Here is a 23,185-nt window from a genome sequence, read left to right on the forward strand (position 1 = left end):
TTTATTGAAGGTTATTCAATAATATGGAAAGAAGTTCCTGACTCATTAAGTTAATGTAAGTTTAAAATAACTCCATTGAGTTTAATTCTTTCACACACACATACACATAGACCAAAGTATTACAGTGGCTGTTCTCTACACAATCACACATGATTGGTATTTCCTTCTTTGTGCTTTTCTACATTTTGCAAGTTTTCTACAGTGATTAGATTTCTTCTCTGTGTCTTGTATTTTTGGTTTAAGAACATATTTCCACATGTGAGTCTAACTTTTGGAGTCTATTGGCTCTTTACATACATACTAATTAAAACATAAAACTCACTCCTTTCCTAGAAGATAAAAAAAAAAAAAAAACAGTTGTTATGAAATTCTGAATTTAAGCCTAACCAAGTAAAATGACATATGTGGTGTGATGGTTAAAGTTCTGTGTCAACTTGGCCGGGCCATGATTCTCAGTGGTTTGGCAGTTATGATGTAGTTTGGCAGCTATATAATGATGTTATCACCTCCATGATGAGATCTGCCATGAGAAGCCAATCAGCCGAAAGGGAGTCTCCTTAGGGGTGTGGCCTGCATCCAATATAAGTGGACTTTCTGGCAAAGTTCACTGGCTTTTGCTCACTGTGAATCCTGCAGCTGGTTCCCGTTCACCTGACCTCCGGTTCTTGAGAGTTAAGCTAGCAGCTTACCTGATGATCTTGGGATTCATCTGCCTTCCAGGTTCTTGAGCCAGAGGCCTGCGGTCTGACCTGCTGATCTTGGGTTTGCCAGCCCCTGCAGCTAGGTGAGTCAGGAGAAACCTCCAGCCTGACCCATGGACTTGGCGATTTCAAGCCTGTACAACCACGTAAGCCATTTCCTTGATATAAGTCTCTCTCTTTCTATGTATGTATGTATGCATATTTATATATATATGTTGTTATGTGCCATTGAGTCGATTCCAACTCATAGCAACCCTATAGGACAGAGCAGAACTGCCCCATAGGAATTCCAAGGAGTGCTGGTAGATTAAACTGCCAACCCTTTTGATTATCAGCCTGAGCTCGCAACCATTTCGCCACCAGGTCTCCAAACATATATACATATACACACACACACACACTTCACTGGTTTTCATTCCATAGAAAATCCAGCATAAGACACGTGGAAAAAGCTTAGGATTACAGGCAACCATTACTTCCACTATTTTAGTCTTTTTAACTTATGTACTTTCTGACTTTAACTGCACCCAAAATGATAGAAAACAACAAATTTTTGGAAGTTTTTTTTTTTTTTTTGGGCTGTATCAGTAACTTTATTCACCTAAATAAACTGGCAAACATATTTTAGAGCAACACATACCTTTAACCATAAAATAAAATCATTTCCTGTACACAATTACCAACATCTTCTTAAAATCTTGTTTACCAGATAAATCACCCACTGCCGTCAGGTCGATTCCAACTCATAGCGACCAGATAAATATGACAGAGATATAACGCCAATTAAATATGCTGATAAAAAATTTCCATGCTTGTGTTCTAACTCAGCAACATAATACATTATTCTAGGCATACATCCAGATTCTTTAAAGGATGATTTTAAATTATATGTTATGTTTTTGTGAAATTACTATACTACTACTGAAGAGCTAGATAAAATACACCTAGAAGTGGTTTTATGATAATTGTTCAAAAAGTGTGACAATGTCTGGCACCTAGTGTTGTTGTTTGTTGTTAGGTGTCCTCGGGCCAGTTCCGACTCATAGTGACCCTATGCACAACAGAACGAAACACTGCCCGGTCCTGTGCCATCCTTACAATTGTTGTTATGCTTGAGCTCATTGTTGCGGCCACTGTGTCAATTCACCTCGTTGACGGTCTTCCTCTTTTCCACTGACCCTGCACTCTGCCAAGCATGATGTCCTTCTCCAGGGACTGATCCCTCTTGAAAACATGTCCGAAGTATAAGACGCAGTCTTGCCATCCTTGCTTCTAAGGAGCATTCTGGTTGTACTTCTTCTAAGACAGATTTGTTCGTTCTTTTGAGAGTCCATGGTATATTCAATATTCTTTGCCAACACCACAATTCAAAGGCGTCAGTTCCTCTTCGGTCTTCCTTATTCATTGTCCAGCCTTCACATGCATATGATGCAACTGAAAATCCCATGGCTTGGGTCAGGCGCACCTTAGCCTTCAGGTTGACATCTTTGCTCTTCAACACTTTGAAGAGGTCCTTTGCAGCAGATTTGCCCAGTGCAGTGAATCTTTTGATTTCTTGACTGCTGATTATGAGTCCAAGTAAAATGAAATCCTTGACAACTTCAATCTTTTCTCCATTTATCATGATGTTGCTCATTGGTCCAGTTGTGAGGATTTTTGTTTTCTTTATGTTGAGGTGTAATCCATACTGAAGGCTGTGGTCTTTGATCTTCATTAGTAAGTGCTTCAAGTCCTCTTCACTTTCAGCAAGCGAAGTTGTGTCATCTGCATATCGCAGGTTCTTAATGAGTCTTCCTCCAATCCTGATGCCCCATTCTTCTTCATATAGTCCAGCTTCTCGGATTATTTGTTCAGCATACAGATTAAATAGGTATGGTGAAAGAATACAACCCTGACGCACACCTTTCCAGACTTTAAACCAATCAGTATCCCCTTGTTCTGTCTGAACAACTGCCTCTTGATCTATGTAAAGGTTCCTCATGAGCACAATTAAGTGTTCTGGAATTCCCATTCTTCGCGGTGTTATCCATAGTTTGTTAGGATCCACTCAGTCAAATGCCTTTGCATAATCAATAAAACACAGGTAAACATCCTTCTGGTATTCTCTGCTTTCAGCCAGGATCCATCTGACATCAGCAATGATATCCCTGGTTCCACGTCCTCTTCTGAAACTGGCCTGAATTTCTGGTAGTTGCCTGTCGATATACTGCTGCAGCCGTTTTTGAATGATCTTCAGCAGAATCTTGCTTGCATGTGGTATTAATGATATTGTTCTACAATTTCACATTCAGTTGGATCACCTTTCTTGGGAATAAGCACAAATATGGATCTCTTCCAATCAGCTGGCCAGGAAGCTGTCTTCCATATTTCTTGGCATAGACGAGTGAGCACCTCCAGCGCTGCATCTGTTTCTTGAAACACCTCAATTGATATTCCATCAATTCCTGGAGCCTTTTTTTCCGCCAATGCCTTCAGAGCAGCTTGGGCTTCTTCCTTCAGTACCATCAGTTCCTGATCATATGCCACCTCTTGAAATGGCTGAATATCGACTAATTCTTTTTGGTATAATGACTCTCTTTATTCCTTCCATCTTCTTTTGATGCTTCCTGCATCATTTAATATTTTCCCCATGGAATCCTTCACTATTGCAACTCGAGGCTTGAATTTTTTCTTCAGTTCTTTCACCTTGAGAAACACCGAGTGTGTTCTTCCCTTTTGGTTTTCCATCTCCAGCTCTTTGCACATGTCATTATAATACTTTATTTTGTCTTCTCGAGAGGCCCTTGGAAATCTTCTCTTCAGTTCTTTTACTTCATGAATTCTTCCTTTTGCTTTAGCTGCTCGACACTCAAGAGCAAGTTTCAGAGTCTCCTCTGACATCCACCTTGGTCTTTTCTTCCTTTCCTGTCTTTTCAGTGACCTCTTGCCTTCTTCATGGATGATGTCCTTGATGTCATTCCACAACTCGTCTGGTCTTCGGTCACTAGTAGGTTCTTAAATACTTGCGAAGAGTAAACACTAAAAACACAAACTTTGGTACGTAAAACACAAATGATCCTTTACACAAGAAGAATGTAATTCTTTTTAACATCTTCAGGAAGAAAAGCAGAATGCAAACAGCATGATATATGCAGTGAAACAGCCCTATATTAAAGACTGATTCTACCACTCACCCTCTTACATCCAGCTCCCTGAGCTATAAAATGGGGGTAGTAACACCAGCCTCATAGATATGTCAGGGACTCATCTGCGGGAACGCACGTCTCTGTGTGTTGAACTGGGTGCCTGGGCCTAAACTTACACCAGGGCAGACTACACGCTCTTGGAGGACAAACACTGTGTCCTGTTCACCATCAAGTACGTCCTTGGTACAAAACCCGACACACTGTAACCACTCAGTACGTATTTGTTGTATGAATTCATGATGAAGAGTTGAGTGGTTTTCAAAGATTTTCTTGCCAAAAACATTCATTTCTTTTTTTTCCCCTAATAAAACTTTAAGTAGAATCCCAATCAATGAACATAATGGATAAACGCAATTGAAAAAAAAAAAAATCCTCTGAAAGTTTAAGTCTTCTTCATTTAAATACTACACTGCCTGGAGAACCTATAAAGCAACTCAGAGTTTGAAATTCTAGATACTCTCTCTGCTTTTACTGAGAGTAATACTACAAATTGTGTGAGAACTCTTCTCTACCTTTTTTAAACAACGTGTGGTGGTGGTGGTGGTGGTGTTAGGTGCCATCAAGTCAGTACAACAGAATGAAACACTGCTCGGTCCTGTGCCATCCTCACAATCGTTATGCTTGAGTTCACTGTTGCAGCCATGTCAAGCCATCTTCCTGAGAGTCTTCCTCTACTTCACCAACCATGATGTCCTTCTCCAGAGGCTGATCCCTCCTGATAAGGTGTCCAAAGTACATGAGACAAAATCTTGCCATTCTCACTTCCAAGGAGAATTCTGGCTGTACTTCTTCCAAGACAGATTTTTCATTCTTCTGGCAGGCTGGTATATTCAATATTTTTAGCCAACACCAAGGTGAGGTTAGGTGTAGTTATTTTCTTTTTTGCATTTGTCTATATTTTAATTTTTTCTACAATGAACATGCACTATAATAATCTTTCAAGTTACACGATTTAGGTGCTAAATTATAAAGACAGGTTAAATCAATTTTATGTACTTCAAATTAAGTTTTAATCAATATTCATTGAATAAAAACAGAACAGAAATAACAGTACACACACATCATTGTACAGCATATCTCACTATCTTATTATGCTAATTTGAATTCCCCTGGACAGATATATACCAGAAATGAACAGTGTTAAGTATATAGTAGTTGTTGAGTGTATGGTTTCACAGAGAGACTGATGGGTTCAAAAATCCCACCTCCACTATTTTTTGACCATGTGACCTCAGATCCTCATCTATAAAATGGAATAATAAAATAGAAAGGATCTCGACCTTAGAAAGCTGTTATAAGGATAAGGAAGGGCCATATAAAGTACATAACACTACCCAGACAAGCTCTAAGACACAGTAGGACCTTAACAATATGTCTTTATAAAGATAATGAGTAGAAATGATAATGGCAAATACAAATATAATATGCAAAGTCTGCAAAAAAAATGTAATACTTAAGTTACTTCTGATTTTATTCAAGAAAATATTTATTCTACAAGCTACCAAGCCTGTCATAATCCTGTCACATCTCTTAAAGAGTCCCTCTTGAAATAGTTCACATCATGGACAGCCAGAAGAAAAAACAACGCTAGTCTTGAAGAAGTACAGCCAGAATGCTCCTTGGAAGCAGAGATGGCAAGACTTCATCTCAAGTAATTTGGACACTATCAGAAAGGGCCAGTCCCTGGAGACGGACATTATGCTTGGTAAGGCAGAAGGTCAGCGAAAAATGGGAACACCCTCGACGCCATGGATTGACACAGTGGCTGCAACAATGGGCTCAAACATAGCAGCGATTGTGAGGACCAGGCAGTGTTTGGTTCTGTTGTGCATAGGGTCGCTGTGAGTCAGAAATGACTTGATGGTATCTAACAACAACACCATCTTTGAGAAAAAAAACACATTTTAGATGTTGAGTTGCTGTTCAGTCGATTTTGACTCAAGCTGACCCTATGTGTTTCAGCATAGGAATGTGCTCCATAGGGTTTTCAATGGCTGAATTTTCTCAAGTAGATCACCAGGCTTTTCTTCTGAGGTACCTCTGGGTAGAACTGAACCACCAACATTTGGCTTAGCAGCTCAGTGCTTAACTGTTTGTGCCATCAGGGATGCCAACTCCTCCCCAATCTTTTCATGTTCTCTACTTTGAGTGAAGAATGGCACTTAATCCATCTAGTTTCTCAAGTCAGAAATGTGGGAATCATTCTTGATTCCTGCCTAGTCCCCCATACCATGAATATAATAAATCACCAAATTCTTTCAGTTCCACCTACAAAATACCCCTAGAATATTTTTTCCTTCCCCATTGTTCTGGATCACCTTCCTAGCTTGTTGTGGTTGTCAGTTGTGGTGCAGTCGGCTCCAATTCATGGTGACGTATGTAAAACAAAACAAAACAAAACAAAGGTCTGCCTTGTCTTCCACCATCTTCATGATCACTGGTGTGTTTGCATCCACTGGTGTGGCTTGTTAGTATCACCCAAACTATCTAACTCTTCCCTGTGCTTCCAATCTTACTCAGTCTATCCATTATCTACACTAAGACAAAAGTGGCATTACACAAAATGTAAATACAATCATTTTATTTCCATGTTTAAAGAGCTGCAATGGCTCCCCATGCCTTAGGATAGAATCAAAATAAATAATCCCAGCTATGGATTCATGGCTCTTTGACAACCTGTTACTCTTTTCTGGACACAGTGAGGCTCATCAGTGGAAAGGAAGGGGGAGGAAAGGAAGGGAAGAGACAGGGAGGAGAAGGAAGGAAATGCAATCCCACCTACCCCGAGTCCGTTTCTGCTTCCCACAGCTTCCGGCAGACATTAGGAACCAAAACTCACAGTTCACAAAGCTGACCCAGAGCCATGGGAGTCAGGACCTCTTGGCTCTGGTCCCAGCACCCTCCTCATAGGAGAGACCGGGCTGTGAGGCTCTGGGAACAGGGTAAAGGCAGGAGAGCAGGAGAAGGCTGCCCACCCCTGAGCCAACACCCCTCCATGACTGCTAAAAATCCACTAGTAGCTTATAAAGACATGTATCATATTAACACATTAAGGGGTAAAAAGGATATTCATTTGTCAGTTCAGAGGTAAAGCATTGTTCCTGTGGCTTTTAAGACCATATCTGATTATAATAAACATATGAAAGCTTAATTCAAGATATGATTTTCTCTTATGTAAAATGGAAGCTATTTATTTTTTAATTCTAAAAAAAGGAGGGGGGGTGCTTTAAAAAGCACCAGGCTGAAAACAGCTTCCCCAACAAGGGGCCATTCATAACAACAATTCATTTTCTGTTCTCATCTTGGCTCTGATTTTCACTGGGGTTTGTAGTTGCATGTGCTGAACAGAGGCACCCCCCAGGAACAATTCTGCAGTCAAAGGCCAGCTCCCCTCCACTGGCAGCTCGATTTGCGCATTCTGTGTATTACCAAACTACCACTGCTGCCTTATTGTTCTCCCAAAGAGAGTGTGGGAGCATTCTCTCTTGCTGGTGTTCGCCACGTAAGTTATCAGGCATACTCTAAGCAGCTTTTTTCTGAAACCAACACTAACACACCAACAGTGTTAATTTCTTCCCCCTAATGTAATTTGCATTGAAATTGTGCTATTTATTATAGGAAGGCTTTAGCTGGTGGGATGACTTTTAAAATCATAAAATTGTTGAGTTTTTCATTGTGAAATATCCCAGAGTATCTTCTAATATGATTTCTTCTCCCAAAGCATCTTCTAAACATGATTCGCTAAGTGCTTAAAGGCCAGCCTCCATTCCCAGTACTTTACAGATGCTAATTCATTAAATCCTCACATAAATTTGTGAAATCCTAAGATGATGGAATCTGAAGGATGGAGGGGCTACATAAGCTGCTTATAGTTATTAGCTAATATATCCTGGAACCAGTATTCAAACCCAAGCAGTCACGTACTAAGCACTCAATCTTACATGCTCCACAATAACCTAGCCTAAAACCTAACCTGTTGCCGTTGAGTTGATTCCAACTCACAGCGACCCTACAGGACAGGGCAGAACTGCCCCACGTGGTTGCCAAGGAGCAGGTGGTGGATTCCAACTGCTGACCTTTTGTTTAGCAGCCGCAGCTCTTAACCACTGCGACCCCAGCACTCTGTGCTACCCAATATTGCCTCCCAAATATCACCCTACTTTGTGACGATTTGAACTGTTGCCAAGGAAATTTCTAAGAGAGGCACAGGTACCTGATAAAGGTAATGAATGGGTGTAAAGTAAGAACTAGCCCACATGAACATAGACAAATACAGTTAACGGGATATTACGCAGTCATTAAAAACAACAGTTATGAAGAACTATGTAGTGACATAGAAAATACTTATAAAACAATTTTAAAAGCAGGATACACAAATGTATACTCAATTATTGCAACTAAGAAAAAAATAAGAGGGAAAAACCCAACAGGTGGTGATCCAAAACACAAACATTTATTATGTAGAGTGTTGATAATGGGTTGTAGAAATAAGAATACGGGTCCTATTTTCCCTCCCCTCTTTATTGTCAAGGGCATTTGTAAGTGGATGATTCTAGTTCAACGATGGGAGAGATTCTAAGGGAAACATCACGGAATCATCCAAACGGACACCAGGGCATTATTCTCTCAACTGTCGTGAGAGCTAATTAATCAGCTAGAAAATCACGTGTGTATTATCATCACTCTTGCAGTAAATCTTCTGCAAAAGACCTCTTTAAAGTGTTAAAAAGCAAAGACGTCACCTTGAGGACTAAGGTGTACCTGGCCCACACACCATGGTGTTTTCAAATGCCTCATATGCATGCAAAAGCTGGACAACGAATAAGGAAGCCCCAAGAAGCTTTGACACATTTGAATTATGGTGCTGGCAAAGAATACTGAATATACCACGGACTGCACGAAGAACAAACAAGTCTGTCTTGGAAGAAATACAGCCAGAATGCTCCTTAGAAGCGAGGATGGTGAGACTTTCTTTGCCTCGCATACTCTGGACATGATATCAGGAGGGACCAGTCTCTGGACATCATGCTTGGTAAAGTAGAGGGTCAGTGAAATAGAGGAAGGTCCTCAATAAGATGGATTGACACAGTGGCCGCAACAATGGGCTCAAACATAGCAGCAACTGTGAGAATGGTACAGGACCAGGCAGTGTTCCGTTCTGTTGCACGTAGGGTAGCTGTGAGTCAGAATCGACTCAATGGCGCTTAACAACAACTATTATTATCTTAATGTTGAACTACAGTATCATTATTTTTAAATTATGGTCGTTTGTACCAATGTCAAAAGCCGTGTCATGGGCTATCTGCAAGAACGAAACCATTTACCCAAAGAAACACAGCCAGCCATGTGCTCTTACTGTGCCATACAGCAACTGTTCTCTGCAATTGTCTCTAAAGTTCCCCAAGAATCTTTCCGTAAGATCTCCAGATGACGTATTAACGGTGGTTAACTCTAAATGGTAGAATTGTAGGTGATTTTCACATGGTTCCAGTCCAGAGTGAGCTCCCAGCTAAAAAAATCTCTGCCTCGGTGACTGGATCAAGGGTGGGCATCAGACCCTAGGACAGTCTAGCAAGAACAGCTGTGCCCAAAGAGGGATGAGCCGGGACAGTGAAAGTCTCTCTCGTGACCTTAAACTAAGGCAAAGAGAACACATCAGGCCTTAGGTGGAAGAAGGAGAAACGGATGGAGCCAATCGACTAAGGTGAGGATGGGTGGAACACTGATTTGGGGGGAATACTAAGATGAACTCTGCCTTGGATGCTAGCCTTCCTTCCAATTCCTGGGTCTGTTAGAACCTCTAATAGTGTGGTGCTCGTTCTTGAGCTCTTTTAGTGCCCTGGGCATTGCAGCAATGAACTCTCCTTTCTGGAGGGCCTTTCAACCACAGGGATAATTAATACAGCTACGAAAATGAAATGCTGACTTGGGCATATAGCTTTCCTTCCCAAGATCAAGTGCAGGAAAGAAATCCTGGTTAAATGAAGACAGTAGGTGGATGGGCATTTCCACAAATCCCAGCAGTAGTAGTGACGGCAGAGTTATTCGGGGCACCAGATGCTGACCAGCACTGAACACTGCTGCCAGGACAAGTTCAGAAGTTATGAGAGTCCAGTGGATTGCAATCTTCTTTCAAAATAGCAGACAAAACACAGTTCAACAAAGCATACATTAGCCATCAGATTTCTTTTTTGGGGGGGTTTGGTTTTTGGTTTATCTTACTTATTGATTGATTGTACTTTAGATGAAGGTTTACAGAACAAACCACCTTCTCATTAAACAACTGATACACATATTGTTTTGTGACATTGGTTGCCAACCCCAGAGTATGTCAATATCTCCACTTCTCGAGCTTGGGTTTCCCATTACCAGCTTTCCTGTCCCCTTGTGCCTTCTCAACCTTGCCCGTGTGCTGGTGTCTTCATTTAGTCTCATTTTGTTTTACAGGCCTATTTAATCTTTGGCTGAAGGGTGAACCTCAGAAGTGACTTCTTACTGAGCTATAATATAAGGGTGTCTGGGGCCATGTTTCTCCAGTCTCTGTCAGACCAGTAAGACTGGTCTTTTTTTTTTTTTTTTTTTGAAGCGAGTTAGAGTTTTGTTCTACATTTTTCTCCAGCTCTGTCCAGGACCCTCTGTTGTGAGCAATGTCAGAGCCGTCGGTGGTGGTAGCCAAACGCCACCTAGTTATGCTGGACTCAGTCTGGTGGAGGCTGTGGTAGTTGCGGTGCCATCCAATTTGTAAAACAGTATGAGGATAAGTCAAACAATATGGCCACAAGGCCACATACACTATGCGTGTGTTGCTTGGACACCACCTCATTACTGATACAAATGACTAGTAAAATACTGTCTTCTCTGTCTCATTTGCAATTAAAACAATCAAAGGAAGATCGAGCCTGGCAGATCCTAATTGCCAGTAATGTATACATGAGTGAAACCTAGATGTTGCTTTACAAACCCTGCAGTCCAAACCCCATACATCATGGCTAAAAAGACAGAGGCCCAACGAGGTGAAGTGACCTTCCCAAAGTCACCACTGAGAAGCAGAAATAAGAATAAAAACCTGGTCTCATGATTCTTAATGCTCATTCTGGTATGTCATGCTTGCCCAGGGTATTATAGATCTAGAAAACTCTAAAATGTCGATGTTTACATCTTATTTCACAAGCAAACAGACTGTGGTAGAAGACATGCAGGAGGTTCTTTGAAACATACAGCCAGTATCACTGGGTATTTCTGGAATGACCTCCTCCCACCACTGCATTCTTTAAGCTACGTAGTTTATCGGATCTTGGTAATTTATGTTTTCTGGTGAAAGATGGGAGCCCTGGTGGCTCAGTGGTTAAGAGTTACGGCTACTAACCAAAAGGTCGGCAGTTCGAATCCACCAGTCGCTCCTTAGAAACCCTATGGGGCAGTTCTACTTTGTCCTATAGGGTCACGACCTCTCTCTGTCTCTGATTTACTTGCAGAATGGCTTTATTTGTAGGCTGGCTTTTTTCTGTCCCAGATAAAACCTCTGAGAATCCAGATCGTTCACAGTACACAGGAGAAGAGGGGAGAAGCAAAACATTTAAAATCAATTGTATCAAATGTCCACACTTGCTGAGTCTCTGATGTAAAGGTCTGTGAAGCTGCGTAAATTAACTGCCAGAGCTTTGCTGTTTAATTACCCTCGTGGTTTCTGCCCTTCCTGTCTCATAGCCTCTGGTGTCTCCAGTGGACATCCAGACTTATCTGTGCAAGTGTGGTCGAGCAGATACAATGAGAAATGAGCAAGATTTCTAAAACCCTGAAAAAAGACCCTAATGTGGAAAAAGTTGATTAATGTCTACTAACCAAGCATAACTTCTTTTTTTTTTTTTTTCCAACTGGTCAGTGTCTTAGACAGTGTTCCCTGTCATGGTCTTTTAGCAGTGACTCAACCCTGGTGCCATGACAACATCAGGCCTCCTATAAGTAGGAATTTTAATGTGTGGCCCTTTTCTTCACATAGTCTTTACCTGCTAAGCAGATGAGTAAAGAAAGCCAGTGCCTTTCCAGGAGCCTGCCAGCAGAAGAAGGAAGTAGAAAAGGAAACTGGTCTGCAGCTGAACTTCCAGGTGCCTTGAGCGGCTGTGTGGTTTGGTATCAGAGCACTAATATTGGACAAGCTGTAATTCTAAGCCTAAATTTGTCTCTCAAATAGGAAGCCACCCATTCTTTCACTGCCTTCCGCCTCCCATTTTAATTCTGATTAAAGCAGGTTCAGGTTAAGCGGATTCTAGCAGCTAGCAGTCAGTCACCAAAGTGTATATTCTGTTGGTGGGCTTGCATGATTCTTACTTTTCTCTTTGTGTCCTTCTGTGTTTTCCAAATTTCTATGAGAACATAAAACTTTTGTGATTCAGGGAAAAAATAAAGTTTAAACCAAAACAGATGTATACCCTTTAATCCAATAAAACTTGACTACTGGGAAAAATAAATTAATTAAGGAGAATGCTTAAGTAGCATGGAAGAGGACTGAAGCAGCTGGCTCTGAAAAGGTGAGAGGGTGGCATATATGATGGGTGTAAAAAAAAAAAATTTTTTTTTTTTTTTTTATGAGTGTAGGGGGGTGCTCAAAGCTCATAGTCATAAACTTTAGTATCTGCAGTCAGGACCTTGTCTTTCTCCCCGAGAAGTTCTCACCCCAAGTCACACCCTGAACCCACTGCCATCGAATCGATTCCGACTCACAGCAACTGTAGTCACCAGCAATTTAGTGATTTCAAAAGTATGGAGTCCTTGGTAATAGCCCCAACCAAACCCGGTGCCATCAAGTCGATTCCAACTCACAGAAACCCTACAGGACAGAGTAGAACTGCCTCACAGAGTTTCCAAGGAGCACCTAGTGGATTCAAACTGCTGACCTTTTCGTTAGCAGCCAAGCTCTTAAGCACTACACCACCAGGGTTTCTGGTAATAGCCCCAATCCACCATACTCCATTAGGGATACAGCTACTGAAATAAAACCTTCTGTTACCTTCTGGTGCGGGAGGAGGCGATTCTTGTGGGTCCATACTGCAGCTTCAGGGGCCTCCTCTCAGCTTTGTTAACTGAATGGCTACCCCTGCGTGAACAGAAAGACATTGTTTCATCAGTCCTCTGCACGTTTTAATGCAACAGACGTTTGTTAAACTTGTAACAGGCATCCGCAGATAACCCTGAGGAAAGCGAAAAGTAAATTCTCATGAATAGCTATCACTTAAAAGCTTACCACCTGTTAGCTGCAAATACTTGTAAAATCTTCCCTGAAATAACATTCCAGAGCAAAACAAAACAAGAGCGTTTTCACCATCAGCCTGACTTCACCTGGAACTGCAGCCAGAAGTTCATTGTGCAACTCAGATTCACTGGCCGAACGCCTTGCAACCCAACACCCTCTTCAAAGATTCCTTTTTTAATTTCATACCACACTCTTAAGGAGTGAAATCAACACGTTAAGTCTGATATTTTTCTTCCTCTTCTTTTAACTAAACGTTTACTAGTTTTTGAATAAAGAAATTGTTCGGAATAAAGAACAAAACTGACCACTTTAACTTTTTTTGAGTAATCATGAAACCAAACTCTGGTCAAGGCCGCATCTCTGGTTTTTAATCTCTTTCATTTCTTGCTTCCCTCCGTGCCAGCAGTCAAACCAAATTTGAGAGTTAGTGTTACACCAGCTACACCACGAGCGTGCCATGAGAAGGTTAGTGTCTAGTTCCTGAGGAAGTCTTCGTATTAACAATTTCCCTATTTCACTAGTTTTTAGACCACCAAACACCTGCCCTGGGTTCTACCAGTACGATCAGATGAAAAGCAAAAACTTGCACAGAAAGCTGGTTACTTTGCAGAGGCAATTTCCCAGGTTCCCTAATGACCACAGGTGGCATGAGCAATACCATGTCTCTTCTCAGGCCCAAAGAAGGCTTTCGTTGTTTGTGCATTTTAGGCTCGTGAGAATCAAGAAAAAGCAAACAGGGACAGGTGGAACGATCAATAGCTGCTACATACACTTCAGCTTACTTTCCAGCACCTCATCCAACCACCACCAGGCCTGTCCACACCCAGGACGATCACTGTTTTCATGTTCTCATCAATACTGAAAACAAGGTTGAAAAATATGGCAACGTTCTAGCAGGCAAAGCCTGGGCCGCCACATACCGGACACCTAACAGTCCATCTGAGAGACTTTTTTTGTCTTTTCCTAACCTAATTAACAGAATTGATTGATTATTTTGGCACACACAGGAAAGGAAAACAAAACACTGCCCTCAGGTTATGGTCAGCTGGTAACACCAGGACCTCATCAGTCACGGGGTGGGACAAAGCGGGGTGTAATTTTCACCAACCTGGGGTATACTCACACTGTAATTTTATTTTGTTCAAACTCTCAAAATGATCATCACATACAAAACCTTCCGTTTTCTCTTCCCGGTGCTTCTGCTGGCCCTGCTTTCATTGACGGAAGTGCTTCACCCTCGTTTCACTTCATCTGAGCCCTCCTGAAACCTCCTCAGACCACCTTGGCCAAATGCTATTACTTCCTCCTCTGAATAACTGCAGACGAAATCACTCGTTTGGCCCTTACCATTTAGTACCTTGTAGCACTAGTCTTAAATGTTATATTTATGCCACAACACCAGCACAAAAATAGCTAAAAATTTACTGGGTGTTTCCACGATCAGCTACAGGCATGATATGTACTTATTTGCTAATAATACCACATTTCTTACAACTCCATGAAGTAGGTACTGTTATTACCATTTTCAAATGAAGAAACTAAGGCTTAGAAGGCTTAGGAAATTTACCCAAGGTTCTAGAGTTACCTGGATGGTGCAAATGCTTCACACACTTGCTGCTAACAGAAAGATAGGAGGTTTTGGTCTACCCAGAGGTGCCCACGCAGAAAGGCCTGGTGACCCGGTTCCAAAAAATCAGCCCCTGAAAATCCTATGGACCACAGATCTAGTCCCGACACACAGCGGGTCGCCCTGAGTTGGAACTGAGTCAACAGCAACCGGTTTACAGAGTCACTAACTGCTGGAACCTGACTTTTAGCTATTACCACGTAGCAGAGACCAAGAGCACGGTCAGCGGACCGAGGCGGCTAGAGCGGCAGTGCCTGATCTCTGCTCTTCTACCTGCCAGCTGAGAGACCTGGTGGCAAATTACCTACTGTCTCTGTGCCTCAATTTCTTCCCTTGAAATATGTAGACCGTAACAGTATCTATCGCAGAGGGCTGTTGCAGGGGTAAAATGTTAGGTAATCAGAACAGTGCCTAGCACCTACTAAGCACACGATAAATGCTAGCTGTTATTATTAGTAGTGCCAGTACTAGTAGTAGTTATTGTTTGTCATAATTATCTACACTGCTGCTTCTACTCCACCACATAAATTTTATATAATAGATAATAATATTAACCAAAGAAGCAAAGGAGTTTATCTCCTCTTGGATAGAACACTGTAATTTAATTTCCAAATAATTTAAGACAGACATTCTTAGACTGCAAAGGTCAATGTAAAAAATAATGCAAGTGGAAATAATCTTCAAGAAGAAGATGGAATACATGCTTTCAATGACCTGATCCAATGAGGAAAGCACAAGATATTGGTTCTAAAACAATGACAACAAAGCATATCCGTTCAAAAGTGACTGTGTTTCATTCCCAGTCAAAAAATATTGATGAACATACACTATGCTGAAGAGTTATATAGGTTCTATGAATGAATATAACGTGTTCTGGTTCAAAAGAAATCACAATCAAGGCACACACAGACACAAAATTATGTTTTGATAATCTACGCACTAACACCATGGAACCAGAGGTGAGAGGTTATTTCTTCTGTGAGGTTGGGGTAGAGGGGCTACAGTAAGGAAGCAACGCCGGAGACCGGTCCTGAGGAAATCAGCGGGGGTCACAGAAGCACAGTCCTGCTACTACTAGGTTATCTTTTAAGGAAGTAAATAAAAAACACCTGAATGCATATTTAAACGTCCTATGAGAGTTTATGTAAACTCTGTTGGCGTAGTGGTTAAGTGCTACGGCTGGCAACCAAAGGTCGGCAGTTCAAATCCACCAGGCACTCCTTGGAAACTCTATGGGACAGTTCTACTCTGTCCTATAGGGTCACTATAGGGCTGCTATGAGTTGGAATCAACTCGATGGCAACAGGTTTTTTTTTTTTTCCATTATGAGAGTTTATGTAAATTTCATCTTCAAATGGAATAACACTTCTGAGTGGGTTCAAACCTTCAACTGAGTAGCTGAGTCCATTAACTGGACCCAGGTCAACAATGTCATGTTTCCAATAAAAAAAAAAAAAAAACATATATATACACATATACTTAATATATCAATATTGCTGAATATTTTAGTAGATGCACCATAGAGAGGGTGACATTGAAATGGGCTGATGGACGTGGTTTAAGCTTGTGTCATTACTGGATCTGGTCCTTCCACAGTGTACCAAGACCCCAAAGGCAATGAGGGGAAGACGAAAGATGAAAAAATATCAGCAGTAGAAAGAATAAATAAATATACTTTACAATCTTGAGAGGAAACAGGAGAAAAAGGAAATTGCTATTTATAGAGCATCTATGATAATGGGAAGATGCTTTCCACGTGTTATTTTGAATTCTCACCAAACACCAATGATGCAAGATAGTCTTTTTCACTTTTTTAACTAATGAAGAAACTAAATTCAAAGAGATTTCCCAAAGTTAATGAACAGAGCCAGAAAGTTATCAGAGGCATGTTTGGACTTTAGAGAAAACAAAGACTTTTTTATTGAGTTCACTTGTACATGTTGTGCGTGTATGTCATGTATACATAAGGAGCCCCAGTGGCGCAGTGGTTAAGCACTTGGCTGCTAATCGAAAGGTCGGCAGTTCGAACCCACCAGCCACTTTGAGGGAGAAAGACGTGGCGGTCTGTTTCTGTAATGATCTACAGCCATGGAAACCCTATGGGGTAGTTCTATCCTGTCCTACAGGGTCGCTATGAGTAGGAATCGACTTGACGGCAATGGGTTTGTTTTGCTTTGTTTTGGTTGTACACGTATGTGTATATGTGTACTCAGATACACATCATGCTTATATATGAAGTGAGTAGTGGCAAGGGTCAAAAAGATACCCTTCTCGTGAGCAGACAAAGCCCGTTATATTTCCGGATGGGTTTTGTTCAATAACAAATTAAAACACACCATCATGCTATATCTGACAGCCACATGGCCTTTCTGTGTCTAGACAGAATTTTGCTTTCTAAACTGTTATTATTAATCATTTTCAAACTTTTTATCTACCACACTGTATGAACCACATCAATGCTGTTTGTTTCTCTACTTAAGATGCATACCAATAGAGTCAAATTTATTTCTTATTTTCCCTTTCATAGTATCCAGACAAAATAAAAGAAAAATAAATTTGAGCCTTACTTTAATGCTTGACTCTATTAAATAACAACAGCTAACTCTTAAACAAAACAAAAAAACCCAAAGCAGTCGCCCTCGAGTTGACTCTGGCCCAGCAGCCCCATGTGTGTCGGAGCAGAACCATGCCCCACAGTTTTCAGTGGCTACTTTTTCCGAAGTGGATCATCAGACCTTTCTCCAGGGGCACTTCCGGTGGATTCCAACCTTCAAGTTAGCAGCTGAGCACATGAACTATCCGTACCACCCAGGGACTCCAACTCTTATATAAAAAGCCCAAACCCGTTGTCGTCGAGTAGATTCTGACTCCCAGCGACCCTGCAGGACAGAGTAGAGCTACCGCACAGGGTTTCCAAGGCTGCACATCTTTACGGAAGCAGACTGCCACATCTTTCTCCCACTCCTCAGGAGAATGCAGGAAAACTGGAAATTGTCAAAAATTAAACGGACTGCATAAAGATTGATATCCTAGACATTAATGAGCTGAAATGGACTGGTATTGGCCTTTCTGAATCAGACAATCATACAGTTTACTATGCCAGGAATGGCAAATTGAAGAAGAATGGTGTCACGTTCATCGTCAGAAAGAACATTTCAAGATCTATCCTGAAGTACAACGCTGTCAGTGACAGGAAAATATCCATACACCTATGAAGAATACCAATTAATACGACTATTATTCAAAGTGATACACCAATGACTAACGCCAAAGATGAGGAAATTAAAGATTTTTACCAATGTCTACAGTCTGAAATTGATCAAACATGAAATCAGGATGCATTGATAATTATTGGTGACTGGAATGTGAAAGTTGGGAATAAAGAAGGATTGGTAGTTGGAAAATATAGCTTTGATGATAGAAACAAGACCACATGATAGAGTTTTACAAGACCAACTACTTCTCCATTGCAAATACCTTTTATCAAGAACATGAGCGGTGCAACACACATGGACCTAACCAGATGGAAAACACCGGAATCAAATCGACTACATCTGTGAGAAGAGACAATGGAGAAGCTCAATATCGTCAGTCTAAACAAGGCCAGGGGCCTGGCTAGTTTAGAGCTTGATTGTTTTCCTAGGTCATCTTCCAATGGTATCAACCAAAACCCATTAAACCTACTACCGTCGGGTTGATTCCTACTCAAAGCTACTCTACAGGACAGAGTAGAACCGCCCAATAGGGTCCCCAAAGCTGTAAATGTTTAGAGGAGCAGACTGCCACATCTTTCTCCCACTGACCAGCTGGAGGGTCTGAACCACTAACCTTTCGGTCAACAGCCGAGCGCTTTAACCACTGTGCAACCAGCGCTCCCTGGTATCGACCAGCATCCCTAACAATTCTACTTTGATTATTCATCTGGATTCTGCAGACAGCATTTTCAAGGAGGGGCTAGGGTGTGCTCTACCTGCCAGGACTCCACTTTTAAAACACTCTATTCAGATGCACATCTAACATGAGGTAATGCCAGTGTGGGCTGCTGGGCTTTATTTTATTATTGCCGTCATTTTCCAATTTAAGCATCTTAATGAAAGATTGCATTGTGCGTTTGGACTGTGGTTTTAAAGAAAAAGATGACACACTCCATCCAAAGAAGAACCCCAGTGGTACGGAGCACTGAAGAATTGTTTCATTATATGTATGTTTAGACTTTTTGATTTCATTTTACAAAAACAACAGTGTGGCTGCTCAACTTCCCAAATCACTTTTTTTTTTTTTTTTTTAACAATGTCTTAGTCATCTAGTGCTGCTATAACAGAAATACCACAAGTGGACAGCTTTAACAAAGAGACATTCATTCTCTCACAGTCTAGGAGGCTAGAAGTCCAATTTTCAGAGCATTAGCTCCAGGGGAAGGCCTTCTCTCTCTGTCAGCCTTGGAGGAAGGTCCTTCTCATCAATCTTCCCCTGGACTAGGAGCCTCTCATGTGCAGGAACCCCAGGTCCAAAGGACATGCTCTGCTCCCCGTGCTTCCTTCTTGGTGGTATGAGGTCCTTAACTCTCTGCTTGCTTCCCTTTCCTTTTATCTCTTGTAAGATAAAAGGTGGTGCAGGCCACATCACAGGGAAACTCCCTTTACATTGGATCAGGGATGTGACCTGAGCAAGGGTGTTATATCCCACCCTAATCCCGTTTAACCACAGGCAGACATTATGATTTATAACACACAGGATAATCACAAAATGGAGGACAACCACGCAATACTGGGAATCATGGCTGAACCAAGTTGACACATGTTTCGGGGGGGTCACAATTCAATCCACAACAAAAAAAATCATGAAAATACACCAGAATCTTGAATCCAATGACATTTTAAACCTCTTTCACCATCTATCTAAATTTGCACGGAGAGTTCAGAGAACTGTCCAGGAAGAATGCTGCTACGAAGGGTGATGGGAAGAAATTCTACACAGGGACACCTTTTTATAGCATGCATTTCATGACCACATTCATCTGGTTCTTAAGGATGAGGAAAATAGGGCATTCACGGCAAAGCTCCTTCATACTGAGAGAAGTATAAACAGGGGGACTAGGAGCTCAGACTCAGGAGCCAGTCTATCTAGATTCTTCTCCCAGCTCCGCCATTTCCTAGGTTGGATAAGGTTCTAAATCTCTCTGCCTTGGTGTCCTCATCCATAAAATTGAGATAATAATAGTACCTGCCTCACTGGGCTTAGGTGATTTAATATATGTAAAGCACTTAGAGCAGTGGCCAAAGAAAACCAAAAAAAGCAGTGGCTAGCATACACTAAACGTTCTAGATATATTAGAGTTTCTGTTATTATTCATTTATTTCTCACTTATGTTAAGGACATGGTACCTCATATATAGTGGACATTGTGGTTGGCTTCCCAACATCCACTTCACCTCCTTCCACTGTGCTGCAACCACGCGAAAGTGGGGAGGCTGTGGGCTGGGGCTGCACTCTGACCCTGGCCCCAGCCCAGGAGTGCGTCCTGAATCTATGTACCATATACTGTACCAGAAGCAGACCACCAGATACCCACCAGAAACAACGACGACAGATTAATACAGGTAGCACCTGACCTACAATGGGGTTCCGTTCTAACAACTCAGGATAAGTCGGTAAGTCAAATACCTTTTTTTTTTTTCTGTTTTCATTATTATTGCCTTTTATTATCAGCATCTATTCATCTCATCTTAATTTGTCTTTGGGGGTCAGCACAAGAATGATAATATCAACCAATTATGCACTGCAAAACTGTATGTAGTACATATTACTAACGATAAGATGTAAAAAAAAAGACGGTCATAAGCGCATCTTGTTGTAACTCGAATACATCGTAAGTTGGGGACTACATGCATAGATGGTGGGGTACGGAGGGTGAATAAACAGCAGTGAGAACAATGCCAGGGCACAGGCATCCACAGGCTAGAGGAGAGAAAGAGAAATTGGCTGGGAATTTTGGTTGGGTTATAAGTTTGAGAAAATGAATCTCAACTCACAAACAGGGGACGAGTTAGATATGGGTGGTGACTGTAAAAGCGAAAAGAAACAAAACTCCTTACCCACACAGTCCTCATCATCTGGTCCCCGCTCACTCCTGCAGCCTTATCCCTCCCCCTACACCTGCTATGGCCCACTGTGGTCCATGCTCACTGGCCTTTGTATTCCACAAGGCATGCCAAATTCCTTCCCACCTGTTATGGACTGAATTTTGTCCCCTAAAAAGACATATTGAAGTCCTAATCGCTATACCTGGAAACGTGACCTTGTTTGCGGAAACAGGGCCTTTCTTTGAAGATGTTATCAGCTCAATTAAAGAGGAAGACAAACACGGAGACAAAGCCATTCACGGGAAGGCACCACGTGAAGATACATCTAAAAACAAAAAAACACCATTTCTGTTGAGTCAATCCCGACTCACAGCGACCCTAGGACAGAGCAGAACTGCCCCATAGGGTTTCCAAGGAGCAGCTGGTGGTTTCAAACTGTCGATCTTTTGGTTAGCAACCTGAGCTCTTAACCACTGCACCACCAGGGATCCAAAGATACGGCTGCAAGCAGCAAAAGAATGCCAAGGATTGCCGGCAACCACTAGAAACTAGCAGAGGGGTATGGAACAGCTAGCTCCTTTCAGGGCCTCAGAAGGAGTCAGCATGGTCAACACACTGATTTGGACTTCTGGCCTCCAGAACTGAGAGGAAAAATTTCAGTTCTTAAAAGCCACTCACTTTGTTGTATTTTGTTACTTCAGCCCTAAGAAACTAAGACACCACCCAGGGGCCTTTGTACTCACGGCTAACTCAACTCAGGACACTCCTCTCAGCTCTGGAGAGGCTGGCTCTTTCTCATCCATCAGGTCTCGGATCAAATGCCCTGTCCTGGAGAGACCTTCCCCAACCATTCTAAGATAAGGCCCCCTTCCTCAGTGGAGCCCTGTTACATCACCTTGTTTATTTCCTTCAAAGCGCTTACCACCATCTGAAATGATTTTGTTTATGTGTTTGTCTACTTGTTTATTGTTCTGTCTCCCCACTAGGATCTAAATGCCCTGAGGAGAGGAATCACGCACGCTGGTTTTGTTCAAGACAGAAAAACAAAGTATAAGAGGGAGAAAGAGCAATGACCAATTCGATCTCCTCCACTGTGGCCCCACCCCCTGGAAGTGAAATTGATACATGGTGATGACTCATCCCTGGCGGCTTCCTAGGCGCTACATTGTATAAACACTGTATGTTGCTCCATGCTAGTCCAAAGGATTAAGGCACATAAATTTTCGGTAATTAACATGTCATAATTTGCAAGTTTATAAAGGTAAAAAGCATTATTTTCATTTGTTCAGAGCCTACCAAAAATGAACAGAGGTCCATAACTATTCCTGACACATACTAGGCTTTCAAAAAATACTACTGGGAGGGAGGGAGGGAAGGAGGGAGAAGGAAAGGGGAAGAGGAGACAGCAAAAAGCTTAGTGTTGGTCAAGAAATATGGAGGCAGGGGCTAGAGGTCTAAGGGGGAAGGACTGCGTGAAGGTCACATGTGTACTGTATTTGTTTGACATCTTAGACATTGCTTGCCCTCTGTCTCTTTGGTGTTCATTCCTGCTCCCTCCTTTTCTCTCCCTGCTTCTTACTCTTCTTCTATGCCTTTTCTTCTCTCATAAACGTCCAAACTACAGAACTGAATTGCATTTGTTGCCGTACTTATTGAAATAAATGTTAAGTTTCCAGTGCTTAACTTCAGAAGCAAGTGATCTGATTATATGTCTCGTTGACATTTTGGTCTGCAATAGTTCTCTCACCAGATTGTAGCAGCAGTCACTGTTTATGTCATCAGGCCTTAGAAGCCTTCCAGGATGAGTGCACCAGCCCCACTGTCAGATGTACTCCCAAGGGAGTGGGATACACACCAGAGGGGATCCATGTGGCCAGAGCTCAAGACTCATGTTTCACTAAAATAGCTGTATCACTGCCATCTGAAGATTAATTTACCAAGACAACGTACACAGAAAACAAGTAAGGTGTCTTATCAAGTACTTAACAACAAAATTAACATTAATTTCTAGAACCTAACTTGAAACATGTTCTTCATGAACACAGTAAGTGTTCCGGAATTTCCATTCTTTGTAATGTTATCCATAATTTGTTATGATCCACATAGTCGAATGCCTTTGCATAGTCAATGAAAATCAGGTAAACATCTTTCTGGTATTCTCTGCTTTCAGCCAGGATCCATCTGACATCAGCAATGATAGCCCTGGTTCCACGTCCTCTTCTGAATCCGGCTTGAATTTCTGGCTGTGCTCTGTTCACGTACTGTTGTAACTGCTTTTGAATGATCTTCAGCAAAATTCTACTTGCGTGTGGTATTAATAATATTGTTCAATAATTTCTG

At 41.7% G+C, this 23,185-nt stretch overlaps 1 protein-coding gene across 5 annotated transcripts in view; it reads right to left on the reverse strand.

Moving 5' to 3' along the window:
* Positions 1 to 23,185, reverse strand: part of ARHGEF10 (Rho guanine nucleotide exchange factor 10) — a 180,649-nt gene that overhangs the window by 140,730 nt on the left and 16,734 nt on the right. For all 5 annotated transcript variants that reach the window (XM_049902646.1, XM_049902647.1, XM_049902644.1 and 2 more), the window contains exon 2: positions 12,894 to 12,980. In XM_049902646.1, the coding sequence (XP_049758603.1) occupies positions 12,894 to 12,930 (37 nt within the window). In that variant the 5' untranslated portion in view covers positions 12,931 to 12,980. The remainder of the gene's footprint in view (positions 1 to 12,893; positions 12,981 to 23,185) is intronic.

Source organism: Elephas maximus, chromosome 12 (assembly GCF_024166365.1).
Source record: "Elephas maximus indicus isolate mEleMax1 chromosome 12, mEleMax1 primary haplotype, whole genome shotgun sequence".
Lineage (NCBI taxonomy): Eukaryota > Metazoa > Chordata > Mammalia > Proboscidea > Elephantidae > Elephas > Elephas maximus.